The sequence below is a fragment of the Ceratotherium simum genome, chromosome 30 (assembly GCF_057802395.1).
Source record: "Ceratotherium simum simum isolate JZ-2026a chromosome 30, ASM5780239v1, whole genome shotgun sequence".
NCBI classification, from domain to species: Eukaryota; Metazoa; Chordata; class Mammalia; order Perissodactyla; family Rhinocerotidae; genus Ceratotherium; species Ceratotherium simum.
The window spans coordinates 30,548,726-30,563,304 of NC_141929.1; the positions used below are offsets into that span (position 1 = coordinate 30,548,726).

The 14,579-nt window shown below is 38.3% G+C and overlaps 2 protein-coding genes across 3 annotated transcripts in view; both read right to left on the reverse strand.

Moving 5' to 3' along the window:
• Positions 1 to 14,579, reverse strand: part of LPCAT2 (lysophosphatidylcholine acyltransferase 2) — an 84,058-nt gene that overhangs the window by 23,027 nt on the left and 46,452 nt on the right. For both annotated transcript variants that reach the window (XM_087420245.1, XM_004431608.3), the window contains exon 12: positions 1,340 to 1,438. In XM_087420245.1, coding sequence (XP_087276371.1) covers positions 1,340 to 1,438 — 99 coding nt within the window. The remainder of the gene's footprint in view (positions 1 to 1,339; positions 1,439 to 14,579) is intronic.
• On the reverse strand, positions 7,785 to 9,024 carry CAPNS2 (calpain small subunit 2). The gene has a single exon (XM_004431609.3). It carries the CDS (start codon positions 8,712 to 8,714, stop codon positions 7,974 to 7,976), a length of 741 nt encoding a protein of 246 aa, XP_004431666.1. The 5' UTR covers positions 8,715 to 9,024; the 3' UTR covers positions 7,785 to 7,973.

The following is a 14,579-nucleotide window of genomic DNA, read 5'->3' on the forward strand; positions in this document are numbered from 1 at the left end:
AGTGACCATTTGCCCAACTAAACTTGTAATTACACATACAATCCCAAAACAGAAACAGAAATATATCGGGATTGGAATAAGTTAGCTATGTGTATAATTTTAGGTTTTAGGATGAATAAGTCTGTAAAAGCCAAATGTTTTAAACTTGGAAAAAGTTCTGGCCCTTGCCTTATGACCATCTGCTAAGCATCAACCACTTGGGTTCTTTATAGGCCTAGCAGTTAACTCAGTTTAAAACAATCTGAAATAAAAAGTAAACGGGGACTCCTCTGTCAATGATAGAACACATGAAAATTCCTGAGGCTATCCCTGGTGTCCTCTAAGACTTGAGAAAGAACTCTTGGAGGAAGAGAGTCTTTGTAGATAATAGAAGGGAAAAAAAAAACAAAAAAAATAACGACTTGTTGGAGTCACAGTGGGATATTCTTCTCAGAGACAATCAGGAAGAGATAACAGCAAGAAAGAGGAATAGAGAATAGAGAAGATCTGCAGCTGTCACGGTGGACGGAAGCAAAGAGACCAGCAAGGGGTTGAACAATAAGTCACTACACACAGCTTGGTAAGACAAGTAGGGAGACCAACTTGTTGTTTTACTTGAGAGCAGACCATATAAGCTTAGAACTCCAAGGGGACATGCCCCTTAAATACTAATTAGATGAAGTGCCTTCCATCTCAGAAGAACTGAAAACATAATTTGGGAATGTATTCTTCCCTCTCTTTTTGGGCATGTAATTGATAAATGGAGTCTGAGCCCTCACAATTCAAATCTCCATCAAGTTCTGCTGGGGACTCTTATTCATCTGCCTCCTCAATATTGCAGTGAAAATAAGTGTGATACTGCAGGAAAACATACAGTGTGGAAACTTGGGACATTTATGATGATGCCCACCTGACACCACCACAACAAAATAAATTCCATCAGGAAAATACCACTTAAAATAACTCTGACATACAGAGCGAGAAAATAAGGATAGATCAGAACTTTCCACATGGTGAATTAGGATGATTAGTGACAGGTGGTGTTTATTTATAACCCTCACTTAGGGGCTTCAAAATGGAGAGGCTGAAAAGAAATAATTTTTTAAACTAATTTGTCAAATCACCTGCTCTTCAATATTGACATTGTTAACTCAGCTGCTTCCAAAGACGTTTTTGCTTAAACTGATGCTGTGTTTTCTTCATTCTCAGTAGCAATTGTCTTAATCACATTACCCTCGTGTACATGTCACAGCAGATCTATAAGCTCATGTAACAGATTCACTGATCTTCAAATAATACACTTAGAGTCGACACTTGTTTATGAGACAGACGAAGATGCTTTCAGTGGGGCTGACAGTACCTTAAATGCCACTTGGATGATCTCCTCTGTGTTGGCAGGGTTGCACAAGACAGCCAGGCCAATCACATACTCTCGGAAGTCGATACTGCCATCATGGTTCTGTGAAAGGAGGGGGGAAATCAATTAGCAGGACCACTAGTTGAATTACTATTAATCACGGCCCACAAGGTGAAATGCAGTTCTACAAAACAGGTCAACATCATTGTGCACTGAGCCTATGTGGAAAAAATTTCGCACTGAGATGGAACAGCAAGCCAACGGCCCACCCATTCTCAATTCAGAAGGAAGAAAACTCTATTTCTGTTTAGCAATAAATATAAACATTTTATCATTGAGGCTCATTTGGAGTGGCTCTGTGGCACCCAGCATGGGTTCTTGAGCTCAGCCTTGATGGCAGCCCCTCTGGGGAGGCAGGATCTAGGACTTTCATCCTAGGTAGGAATAAAGCACTCATTCTCCCATTGATTCTCCCATTGCCATGATGGCCAACACCAATGGGTCCCTAAACAACCCTCTACGTGTAGAAAAGGGAAGGGAAAGGAAAAGGGCAAATTGAGGCACTAACTGTAGCTAACATTATTTCTTCCTTCCAGGCTTAATCTGCAATACACCAGGAGTAACTAAGCAAACCTGAGTAACTTCAATGCCCCTTGGTGATATCAGGCCTCAGAAGATCGGGTACTTCTAAGCCTCTGGAAACTACACCTAACTAGTGTGATGGTAATATCTATACACCTCACGAGGTATTTCGTGATGGCAATATGAAAGAAGAGGTTGATAATTCTAACCCAGGCTGACTGAATGCAGAGTTTTTACTACACATTAACTACTCACCTAGACAGGAATTCATAGAGAGTTTGAAATGGAGAGAAAGAGAGAGCTTAAGGAAGAGGAAGAAAGGGAGAAAGAGGCACAGCAGAGCGGGAAGGAGGACTGAAGGAAGAGACAGAAGAGAGAGAAATAAAAGGAAGAAAGGAGGAGAAAGGAGAAAGGAAAACGAGATGGAGAGTGGAGGAGAAAGATGGAGAGGAGGAAAGACAGAAGGAGGAGGGAGAAAGGAAGGGTGTAAATAAACACAATGATTGTAATCCCACATGTTAGAATCATTTTGGCAGCAAAATCTTCAAGTCATGAATCCCTAGATAAACTATGAACTAGTAACAACAAAGCTATGAGTACTTGAAAGATTAACAAATAATGTCTGGCATCAATAAGAGTGTAATCTTGAACTGTGACTGAGTATCTACTTTTCAACCATCAAGTCTTCCTTTAGGGCAAGGATTGCTTGCTTTGTGCGGCAGTGGATACCCATTGCCCAGTTCACACAGGTGGGCACTAAAAACAATACCACCTTTTTTTCATTGACCCTTACCTACTACTCTGGGTTCATTTTAAATCACTAAGGCAAGTGTTCTGCCCTGGGGTTTCATGGAAAGCGGAGGCTGAACTGGTGTGCATTTTTTGTACGTACATTTTTCTAGGGAAATTTTTGTAGCTTTTTATCAGCTTCGCAAAGCAACCAAGACTCAACAGGTCAAGAATCACTTTCACCACACTACTTGATCTTACTGCAGGGTGGGAAGTAATAATGTATTTTCACTTTCGCACCGGAGAAGATAGAAACAGGGAGGTTTCAAGATTTCCCTAAAGTAACAGGGTTTATTCCTGAGACAAAACTCAGGTCATCCAACTTCCATTTTTGTCTGGTTACCAGCCTCTAAGAGAGCTATTTTCTTCAACCCATTTTATTGATGTATCATTTACATTCAATAAAAAGCATCCGTTTTGAGTGTACAGTTTGATGCATTTTGACAACTGTATACACCACCACAATCAATACTGATGACATTTTCATCACCCCAGAAGCTTCAGAGAAGGTAGAGTTTCAAGGGACATAACTTCCTTCTTGTGCCACCATTTAATTTTCTTCTGCATTTTAGAGGGTTGTTTTCCATTAGCGTTAGAGGTGGAGCAGATTATTGAACCATGGGTATAGGTATTGCTCAACACTGGTAAATTTCTTCTGCAACTGGTTTTCTCCACGAAGCAACATAGAAGTCTTGAGTAGAAGTTCTTAAGAATACATATAAGATTGATCTGTGGGCACTGAAGATACAATCATAGATTGTATGATTAGACATACTCCTTTGAAGTTATGTTGTATCTTTATTGAGGCATCCAATTTTTATCCATAGGACCAAACCCTGTGTATAACACAGATCAAACATAACTCATTTTTCAGATGGAGAAAAAGAAATGTCAAGGATCCTTGATATTACCACTAGTCACAAAACAAGGTAATATTCTGGACCTCTGATCTTCATTAACAGTCACTTGTGAGTGGTTTTAACTGACAAAAGAATGTGAAAGCAGAGCCTTGATAATCATTCACATGAGAAATTATAAGTAAATTTTCATCCTAGTAATGTGAAATAAAAGGAAAAGCATGAAAATTATTCTGAGAGATTTTGTTATTGGATTAATAAAATAATACATTGTTAAGTTTCCAAATTCAGAATAATAAAATCGATAACTGGAAAGAATCTTAGAAATCATCTTTTCAACTTCTTCATTTTCACTAATAAAAAAAATGAGACATAAGTTTTACTTGAGGTCACAAAACTCACTACTGCCACAACTACAGTTAAAATTTAGGTAATCTGACTCCCAGTCATTCAAATTAAAACAAGTAGCTTGATAAAATATATTCAAAAAAAGTACTAAGAAAGTATACAGCAAAATACACTTTTTTAATTTTTCAATTTCATATCAGCTCCATGATAAAAATTATTCCTCAGATCTGTGATTCTTTCCTTAAAAACCCATTGAACTCTTCCGGAAGAATTATGAACTTAAAAAGAAAAATATTGAGACTTGCAAATATTTCAGGACCACATCTCAAAGGAGGAGACCAGCTTTCTGGAAGGAACCTCTAATTCCTTCCATAATCTGTCCTAATCTGGAGGCCAGGACAGCCCAGAGTTGGAACCAAGGAGTTGCATTGAGTCACTGCAAAAAGAGGAGGTAACGAAGCCTCGCTGAAACTCTAGCTGTGGGCCCCACCCCTGCCCTGGCCGTCAGCAGGATCAGAAAAGCATGGAAGTGAGGGCTGGGGTCACTGTGGGACCACGTCACCCCAACGTCTTTCCATCCCACAGTCATACCACACCGCCTTCCAGGACCAGCAGGAAGTTCCAGGCCCCTTGTTCACACATGGACCATTTGAAATTCCAGGAGGAATAAATGGTGATTTTCACGTGTCTGATTCTCAGGTATCAGTTCCCTAAGGTTTTTCATAGTTGAATTTATTCAACGTTTTCATTCCTATGGAATCAGATACTTTTTACAACTTTTAAGTCTAGCAACATTTAAGGAAATGGTTTCTAATACATTTCGAGATGGGAAACTCCCAAGGATAGGGGCTATTTTCTCTTTGTTGTGTTATAATTGATATATCCTTGCAAATGAGAGATAATCAATGCCACCAAAATAATTTCAAAGTGAAACAGAACCTACTATGCTGCAGCCAACAGAAAAAGGCTTTGAGTCTTTGAAGAAACTCTACAAATCCAAAGGATTATTATTATTCAAATTCCGTTTACCTGAATGTTCTTATTAAGAGCAAATTTCTACCCACATACGTAATTATATTACTAATTTTCTATGAACTAAATTGTTTTAATCCACTTGGCACTAAAACTAAATATTTTTAAAAAGCAATTCTGAAAGCTTTTCAAGATCAATAGGCACTTACATATCAGGACCCTGGAGGTGCCTCCACAAATATTTTTTAAGGCCTCACTATGGGTTAGTTGTGCAATACTACTGATGAAATTTCTGACTGCGGTTGCTATATAAATCAGCTTTTGAAAACAGATGCACTACTGCTCAAAAAATATTTAAAAAGTGACCTTTAAGATGATATATACATTTTGAATGTTCTTGGATGTTTGTTTTTCTTAGGTTCAGAGCATATAGTTCTTTTTCCTCCTGTTACAGTTTATAGAATTCAATGGATTATATCAAGTTAAAGGTGTTTTTCAAAATCATATGGGATATTTTGAATTTAAAAATGTAGATGGTACAATTTTACATTTTTTAAAAATCATTGAGTATTATTTTCAACTTACTACATTGATTGTATTGCTTAATGATAGAAATTTAAAATTAATGGGATGGAGTTACATGAATCAAAGACCTTCATCTTAGACTATAAGTAATTTTCCAAAGAGAAATGGCAAAATTTTTTTAAAAATTTCAGGTAAATACTCCCTCTTATATTGAAAATGTGCCTTTAAAACATCAACTATTGGAATGAAAACTAAGAAATTCAATCATTCATCTGGCTATTGGTTCTATACAATGTCAAAGATTTGGGTACTTGAAAAAATCCAGAGTTTGGACTGAATTTTCTGGTATCCACTCTAGTGACTAGGGTAATTTGTACAAATTTTATATATATTCAGAAAAGAAATTTAGGTAACTTCAGGATGTCTTGCCCTGTGCATGCAGGAAGAGAATCATAAAAGTAGGTAATCCCTTAACTTGAGGAGCAAGAGAAATACTTAATACCACCGCTAGTGTGAGGTAATTGTCTTAACTTTTATAAAACATCTAAAATGAAGTAAGGAAAAAAGAACAGGGCTACATTGTCCTTTCCACAACCACCATGTGGAAAGGTTAAATTATAAACTTAATATTCTGAGACCTTAAAAGGCGTCTTGGCAGCTTTCCCCTTTCTCGGCCACATTCCTACACCCATGCCTAACATATTAGTGGGCTTATTCTAAAACGGGGATCCTGATATTAATGTGTGGTTGCTGGCAGCAGCCTCCTTCTTATATAACCATACCTGGTGTAAGCAGCATACCAGAACAAGCTTAAATTACAAGTCCCTTGAGGATGTGATCTTTGTGCCGGGCTCAGTGCAGAATTTTATGCACGTGGTGCTTCATAAATATTATATGGTGGTGACAATGGTGAATACAGAGGTCAAATGCCAACCCCTCTTAATTTCACCAGGGATTTCTCCCAGGCAGCTGAGGGCTGTTAACAGGCCAGTTAGAACAGTTACGCTTTCCTCCAAATGAGTCAGAAGAGGAAGGAAGAATTTATCTTCACACTTAGGAGGATCCTCCAAGGTAGCCCGGGAGAGAGGGCATGCATTAAAAACCAGAAAAGCAGGAGGGGTAGAAATCAATTCAATAGCAGGCAGGTGAGCTGAGCACTTGGCAATGCAGCCTCTCTAGCTGAGGCTACTCGCACAGTGATTCTGGAGACTCCTTGCCCCGCTATAACCACCTCAATCAAAATGATAAAGCCAGACCAAGGACCATACAAGGCAGTTTCTCTGTATCCCTACCTTCCTTCTCCTGGACATTAGCAACACTGACTCCCCCACTAGGCCTCAGTTTCAGCTGAGACCGATCTGAAAAACACTGTGAGACAGTATTTACTTTAAAACAGTGGCTGTCAACCTTGGCTGCTCATTAGAACCACCTGAGGAGGTTTAAAAATTCTCGTCTCTGGGCCCACCTCCCAAGGTTCTTATTGAACTCATTTGCAGTGAGATCAGGCATCAGTGTTCCTAGAGTGCTCTCCCAGTGATTCTCCATGGCAGATAGGGCTGAGGACCACTGCAAAAAAGAGTCAGCTATTTATATATCTGTATGTTGCCTTATATACCAAATAACTGATTACAATTTATGGAAGTTTTTCCTTTTTTTTCTGTTTACTTTTCTCCTGCCTGAGTTTTCAAAGAGGAACAAAAGAAGATTCCTTGCTCTGTGGCAGGGTAAGACATGACAAGAGCTGGCTAACATCAGCTAGGCATGCCTGATTTTGTATGAAATACATGTAAGAGTGATCATTCTGATTTGTGAAAGCAGCCAGAGACATTTGGGACTAGGGGTACACCCTTTCATTCCCTAATGCCCTGACCTTTTTCATGAATATATCAAAACAAAACAAAATTGCTACATACTTATTTCACTAGAGAAACAGGACTAAAGAATCTGAGAATTTTAGATAGTTGCTCCACCATTAAAAAAAAAAATACTACCCTTAGAAGAAATTGCTTAATTTCACATTTCTGAACCTCTTTCTATACAGTTAAATACATTTCCAGGAAAGCATTTTTTATTTTTTTACATAACGGAAAGGCCAGATGTGAAATTAAGAGAAAAACAGATTTTAAACTTCCCTCCTCCTCACTTTTTTTAAGGGAAAAATATATTTCCTGAGTGCTTTGTTGATTTATTCCAGAATTTTTTCATAATCTCATTCTTAACAACAACAACAAATCTCCTGCTCCTTGGAATTCCTTCACCAAATAAGCAATGACCTATTAAAATCTACTCCATGAGAGCTCCTCCCTGCATCCCCCAACACACATATAAGTCCATATAAATCCAGTATCTTAAAAAGCTAATATACAAACCACGCAGAATATTTTTCATGAAAAATCTGTTTTAATAAGCAGTAAAGGGCAGCGCAAGTTCAGAAATATGTAGGGTTGCGAAAGAGCTCACTAGGAGATGACAGCTGTTGGACGGGGTACCAGCAATCATGCAGACAGTGTGGCTAGGCTCTCAGCAGTCCTGTCCTCCAGGGAGGGGCCTGACGTCCGCCCACTTCAGGAATACATGGTCAGCTCCAGCCATTCCTGGATAGACACTTCAATCAGGCCATTGGCGTTTCTATCCAGAGATTTGAAGGCACGGAACATGGCATCTAGGCGGACCAAACAGCTGATGAAGTTGTTAAAATCCATGCTTCCATCCTCATCGGCATAGCGGCGGACGATCATTTGGTAGAGTTGCTCATTTAGCTGGAAACCTGCTGCCTGCAGAGCCCCCTGCAGCTGGGAACTTCCCAGAAACCCGGAATGGTCCCAGTCATGCTGCTTATAAACACACTGCCATTTCTTGATGTTGTTCCAGAGGTACTTAAATTCTTCAAAGCCCAGCTTCCCAGTCGTGTCACTGTCCATAACAGATACAATGCTCCGGCAGGTGTCAAGACTAAAGCCGTCAGTCTTCAGATCCTTGTGCTTAGCAAGGACTTTGTTGAGAATATTCATTAGGTCGGTGGCACCCACCTCCATGTCCGGTCCAGCCAGCTGTGCAAATTGTTGCCGAAACCGCCTAACTTCCTCACTTTCATTGGCCTCCACGGTGGTGAAATGCTGCTGAGTGGGCGGCGGTTCCGGGGTATACTGAGCTGCCGCAGCCTCACTGATAAAATTCACAATTCCTCCAACTATCCCTCCAACATTTCCTCCTCCTCTTTTCTGACCACCTCCTGCAAGAAGGCCTCCAAGAGCTTCTCCAAGACCTGCATTTGCTCCTTCCAATAAAGCCTTTGCAAGAAACATGCTGTTGGTTTAACAAGCACGTATAAAAGCTGCTGAAATCTTGGAGATGGTACGAAGAGCACTGAAATGGAGTCTAAGTAGCTTATATGTGGAAGAACTGGCTTTTCTGTACCTGTTTACACTGCACCACGCCCCATGGTGTGATGCCTCACCTCCTACTGAAGTTGCCTGAATTCCATCAGGTCCTAGCACCTGCCATTTTTTAGAGGGCCTCAATGAAATATTCAGAAGTTATAGTAAGTATGACAAATTAACTATACATTTCCATATGTCATGGATTTCTTAGTTCTTTCTCAGCTCCTGAAAGACGACATGCATTTTCCTCCTAGGAGAAGGTAAAGGACTCAAGTGTATCAAGAATTTCTCTTCTAAGGAATATTTATTGTTAGGTTAGAATTGAAGAGTTCTTGGGCATTGGAAGGATATTTATGTAATCCCCCCCCTTTAGCAAAGATTCCCCAAATCCAATGTTCTTCACAAAAACTTGGAAGGGGGATTTTTAAAATGCGGGGTCCCCAGGTCCCATCCTCAGAGATTCTGATTCTGTAGTCTGCTGTGGGGATCATGATCTGCATTTTTGGAATCTTTTTTGAAGTGTAACATACATATGGAAAACTGTACAAATCACAAATGTGTAGCTCAAAGAATTTCACAACCTGTACACACCCATGTCATAAAACCCAGAGCAAGAAATAAAACCTCACCAGCACCCCAGAAGCTTCCTCCTGCCCCTTTCCTCTCCCAAGGGTAACCACTATCCTGACATCTAACACCATAGATCCATTTTTGTACCTTAAATAAATGGAATTATACAGTATATACTTTTTTGTGTCTGGTTTTTTAAACTTTTAGTTAATTTTTTTTAATTGTGGTAAAATACAACATAAAATTTACCATCTTAACCATCTTTAAGTGTACAGTTCAGTGGCATTAAGTACATTCACAGTGTTGTGCAACCATCACCATCATCCATCTCCAGAAATTTTTTCATCTTGCAAAGCTGAAACTCTGTGCCCATTAAACAATAACTCTCATTCCCTCCTCCCACTACGCCCTGGCGACCACCATTCTACTTTATGTCTGTACGAATTTGACTGCTCCACGTATCTCATGTAAGTGGAATCACACAGTATTTGTCTCTTTCTAACTGGCTTATTTCACTTAGCATAATGTCTTCAAGGTTCATCCATGTTGTAGCATATGTCAGAATTTCCTTTTTAAAGCTAAATAATATTTCATTGTATGTATATAACACATGTTGTTTATCCATTCACCCACTGGTGGACCCTTGGGTTGCTTCCATCTTTTGGCTTTTGTGAATAATGCTGCTATGAACATGGGTGTACAAGTAGTTCTTTAAGTCCCCTCTTTCAGTTGTTTTGGACATATACCCAGAAGTGAAATTGCTGGATCACATGGTAATTCTGTTTTTAATGAACCACCATACTGTTTTCCACATTGGCTATACTATTTTACGTTCCTACCAACAGTACACAAGGGTTCCAATTTCTCCACAGCCTAGCCAACACTTGTTATCTTCTGGGTTCTGGGTTTTTTTTTTATAGTAGCCATCCTAATGGATGTGAAGTGATATCTTATTGTGGTTTTGATTTGCATTTCTATAACAATTAGTGATGTTGAACATCTTTTCATATACCTGTTGGTCATTTGTATGTCTTCTTTGGAGAAATGTCTGTTCAAGTCCTTTATCCATTTTTAATTCGGTTGTTTGTTTTTTGTTGTTACTGAGTTGTAGTTCTTTCTATACTCTGGATATTAATCTTATCAGGTATATGATTTGCAAATCTTTTCTTCCATGCCATGAGTTGCCTTTCCACTCTATTGGTAGCGTCTTTTGATGCACAAAAGTTTTTAATTTTGATGTAATCTAATTTATCTAATTTTTCTTTTATTAATTGTGCTTTTGGTGTCATATCCAAATCAATGAGAAATCCGATGTCACAAAGATTTCCCCCTATGTTTTTGTCTAAGACAAAACACAGCAATTTTAGCTCTTTTTAGTAATAGTTTTACCTCTTATATTTAGGTCTTTGATCCATTTTGAGTTAGTTTTTATATATGGCATAAGGTAAGGGTCCATTTCATTCTTTTGCATGTGGTTATCCAGTTTCCCAGCATAATTTGTTGAAAAGACCGATCTTTCCCTATTGAACGGTCTTGGGACCCTTGTTGAAAATCATTTGAATGCACACCCACACGAGGGTTTATTTCTGGGCTCTCTATTCTATTGCACTGGTTTTTGTGTCTGTCTTTATGCTAGTACCACACTGTTTGGATTATTGTAGCTTTGTAGTAAGTTTTGAAACCAGGAAGTGTTATACTTCCAACTTTGTTCTTTTGCAAGATGGTTTTAGCTATTCAGGGTCCCTTGAGATTCCATATGAATTTTAAGATGGATTTTCCTATTTCTGTAAAAATAATATTGTTGGGATTTTGATAGGGATTGCGTTGAATCTGTAGATGACTTTGGGTAATACCGACATCTTAACAATAGTAAGTCTTCCAACCCATGAACATGGGATATCTTTCCATTTATTTGTGTCTTCTTTAATTTCTTTCAGCAATACTTAGTTTTCAGTGTACAAGTCTTCCACCTCCTTGATTAAGTTTATTCCTAAGTATTTTTTATTCTTTTTAATGCTATTGTAAATAGAATTTTCTTAATTTACTTTTCAGATTGTTTATTATTAGTGTATAGAAATACAACTAAGTTTTGTGTGTTGATTTGTATCCTGCAACTTTACTGAATTAGTTTATTAGTTCTAACAGGGGTGTGTGGGTGTGTGTGTGTAAAATCCACAGGTTCTTTTTTTTTTTTACATATAATGTCATGTCACCTGTAAGCAGAGATAATTTTACTTTTTCCTTTCTAACCTGCATTCCTTTTATTTATTTTCTTGCCTAACTGCTCTGGCTAGAAATTCCAGCACTATGTTGAACAAAAGTAGTGAAAGCAGACATCCTTCTCATGTTCCTAATCTTAGAGGAAAGGCTTTCAGTCTTTTACCATTGAGTATGATGTTGGCTGTAGGCTTTTCATATATGGCTTTTATTATGTTGAGGTACTTTCCTTCTATTCCTAGTTTGTTGAGCATTTTTATCTGAAAAGGTGTTGAATTTTGTCAAATGCTTTTTCTGCACCAATTGAGATGATCGTATGTTTTTTCCGATTTATTCTGTTAATGTAGTGTATTACATTGATTGATTTTCAAAGATTGAACCATCCTTGCATTTCAGGAATAAATCCCACTTAGTCATGATGTAAAATCCTCTTAATGTGCTGTTGAATTCTGTTTGCTAGTATTCTGTTCAGGATTTTTGCATCAATATTAATATGTGATATTGCTGCGTAGTTTTCTTTTCATGTAGTATCTTTTTCTGACTTTGGTATCAGGATAAGGCTGGCCTCACAGAATGAGTTAGGAAGTCTTCCCTCTTCTTCAGTTTTTAGGACACGTTTGAGAAGGGTTGGCGTTAATTCTTCTTTAAGTCTTTGGTAGATTTCACTAGTGAGCCATCTGATCCTAGGCTTTTCTTTAGGAATTTTTTCTTTAGGAATTTAGGAATTCCTAGGAGGTTGTTTTTTTTACTGACTCAATCTCCTTACTAGTTATAGGTCTGTTCAGATTATCTATTTCTTCATGATTCAATCTTGGTAGGTTGTGCATTTCTAGGAATTTGTCCATTTCATCTAGGTTATCCAATTTGTTGGCATACAGTTTCTCATAGTACACTCTTATAATACTTATTTCTATAAAATTGGTAGTACTGTTCTCTCACTTCTGATATGTGTATGGGTTTTTCGTTGTTGTTGTTCAAAATTACTTTTGTGAGATTTGATTTTATATTTTTAATAAGTATCTTCAGAAGTCAGTCTATGACAGATAGTCCCAGACAATACGTTGAGAAACCCTACCTTTGATACTAGGTAGAGTCAGGGTACAAGTCCTTCAGAGGTCTTTGGAAGTTCTATTGATGAACTTGGAAAGGTGGCCAGGACATAATAACTAAGTCATTATTTCACTTAGTAATTTGGGCCTCAATTTCAAATCTACAAAATGATGACAATAGTATCTCCCCTGCCTACTTTATAATGATTCAATCTCATTTATTATATATCATGACTTGGACTGAGTGTTTAGGATACAAAGATGACTATATCAGGATTATTGTGCTCAAGCATCAAGCAGACCCACAGAAAACTAGTTGTAATGATAGTCTGAACTCAGTGTTCACATTTCTACTATTAATACTAAACTATTACATTTGTATATAATATTCTTTGGAATTTAGGTTTCATAGAATTCCTCTGAAAGACACAAAGGTATTCGAAATAAGGAAAGAAAAGCCAGAGAAGTTAAGCTATTTATTAAAGATCACATAGCTAATACATCGTACTGTACTATCAAACTACTGTGGGAGTCCAAAAGGGGAGCGACAAATTCTGCTGAGGCAAAGGAAAGGAGAACATTTACCTACAGAAGAGATAACGTGCAGGCCTGACTATAGGCTGAGTCAGAGTTCTCCCAGATAACAAAGGACATGAAGGGACGGTATAGTAAAAAGATAGAGGAAGAGAAGGATGTGTGGTATTCAACAGATGGCGAATAGTCCAACGTGATAAGAGTCTATTGCTGAGAAGGACGGGAGATAAAGGCAGATGAATAGGATAGAATTGGATTGGAATGGGCTTTGACTGCCACATGGCAGAGTCTATCTCACAGGTTACTGTGGGAACCACTAAGGCTTGAACATGAAGTCAAAAGGAGATTAGAGGTGAGCTTCCTTTGTAAACTGCACAATTCTAGAATTGAATAATGATTATTCTAGCTATTATTAGGAAGAGAATAGTAGCTAGGGGACACTGCTCTGTTCAGGACATGAGAGCAATGTCTCCTTCTGCCACACCTACTGCTTTGTGTAAACATCGCCAATGACTGGTTTTATAGCACAACGACTCCAATAACTGTTATCATGGGCACAATAAAATGGACTCTGTGAACACCAAAGGCCACTGTCTTCCTCAACTACACAGAAGACGCACCACAGAAGGACCGTCTTCCTTTTAGAGGATCGCTGGGGGCCATCTGGCCTCAGATGGATTTAAATCCATTGATATAAGCCTCTCTCAGAGCAAATTACATGGGCTTTGTTTTTAAGATATTGCAAATTAACTTGGTAGCATCCATTGCCATATAAAATGTGGCTCCTTATGCCCATCTGAAGTGTTTCTTGCTGAGGTTTAAATCCAATTCCTCTCATTTATTTTCTGTGAAGATGGAGGGCATTTGGCTAACAGTTTCTTATAAGCCATCACAGAATAAAAGACTATCATTAGATTAACGGGCCTTTTCTTCTCTGGACTATTTAATCCTCTCAGGCTATTTATTAGAAAATTAATAGCAACTTTGGCTGCTGTCTGGGGGGACTCTACTGTCAGATCTGGAGAAAAAGAGCAGGGACAGAGGCCACATCTGATGGAAAATTTAACCCCAATTTGAGAGGAAAGAATTATTGAAGTTAAAAAGTAAACAGTGACACATGTATGCTATTAGCAACATTATTCATAATAGCCCCAAAGTGGAAACAACCTTAAACGTCCACCAACTGGTGAATGGATACACAAAATGTGATACATCCACATAATGGAGTACCATTTGGCAATAAAAAGGAATGAATTACTGATACATGTGACAACATGGATGAACCTCAAAAATATTACGCTAAGTGAAAGAAGCCAGACACGAGAGACCATATACTGTTTGATGCCATTTATACCAAATGTCCAGAAAAGGCAAATCTGTAGGGACAGAAAGTCTTAGTCTCTATTCTAGACCAGGTCTA

Coding starts and splice junctions, on each gene's coding strand:
- CAPNS2 (XM_004431609.3), bottom strand. CDS start 8,714: ATGTTTCTTGCAAAGGCTTTATTGGAAGGAGCAAATGCAGGTCTTGGA.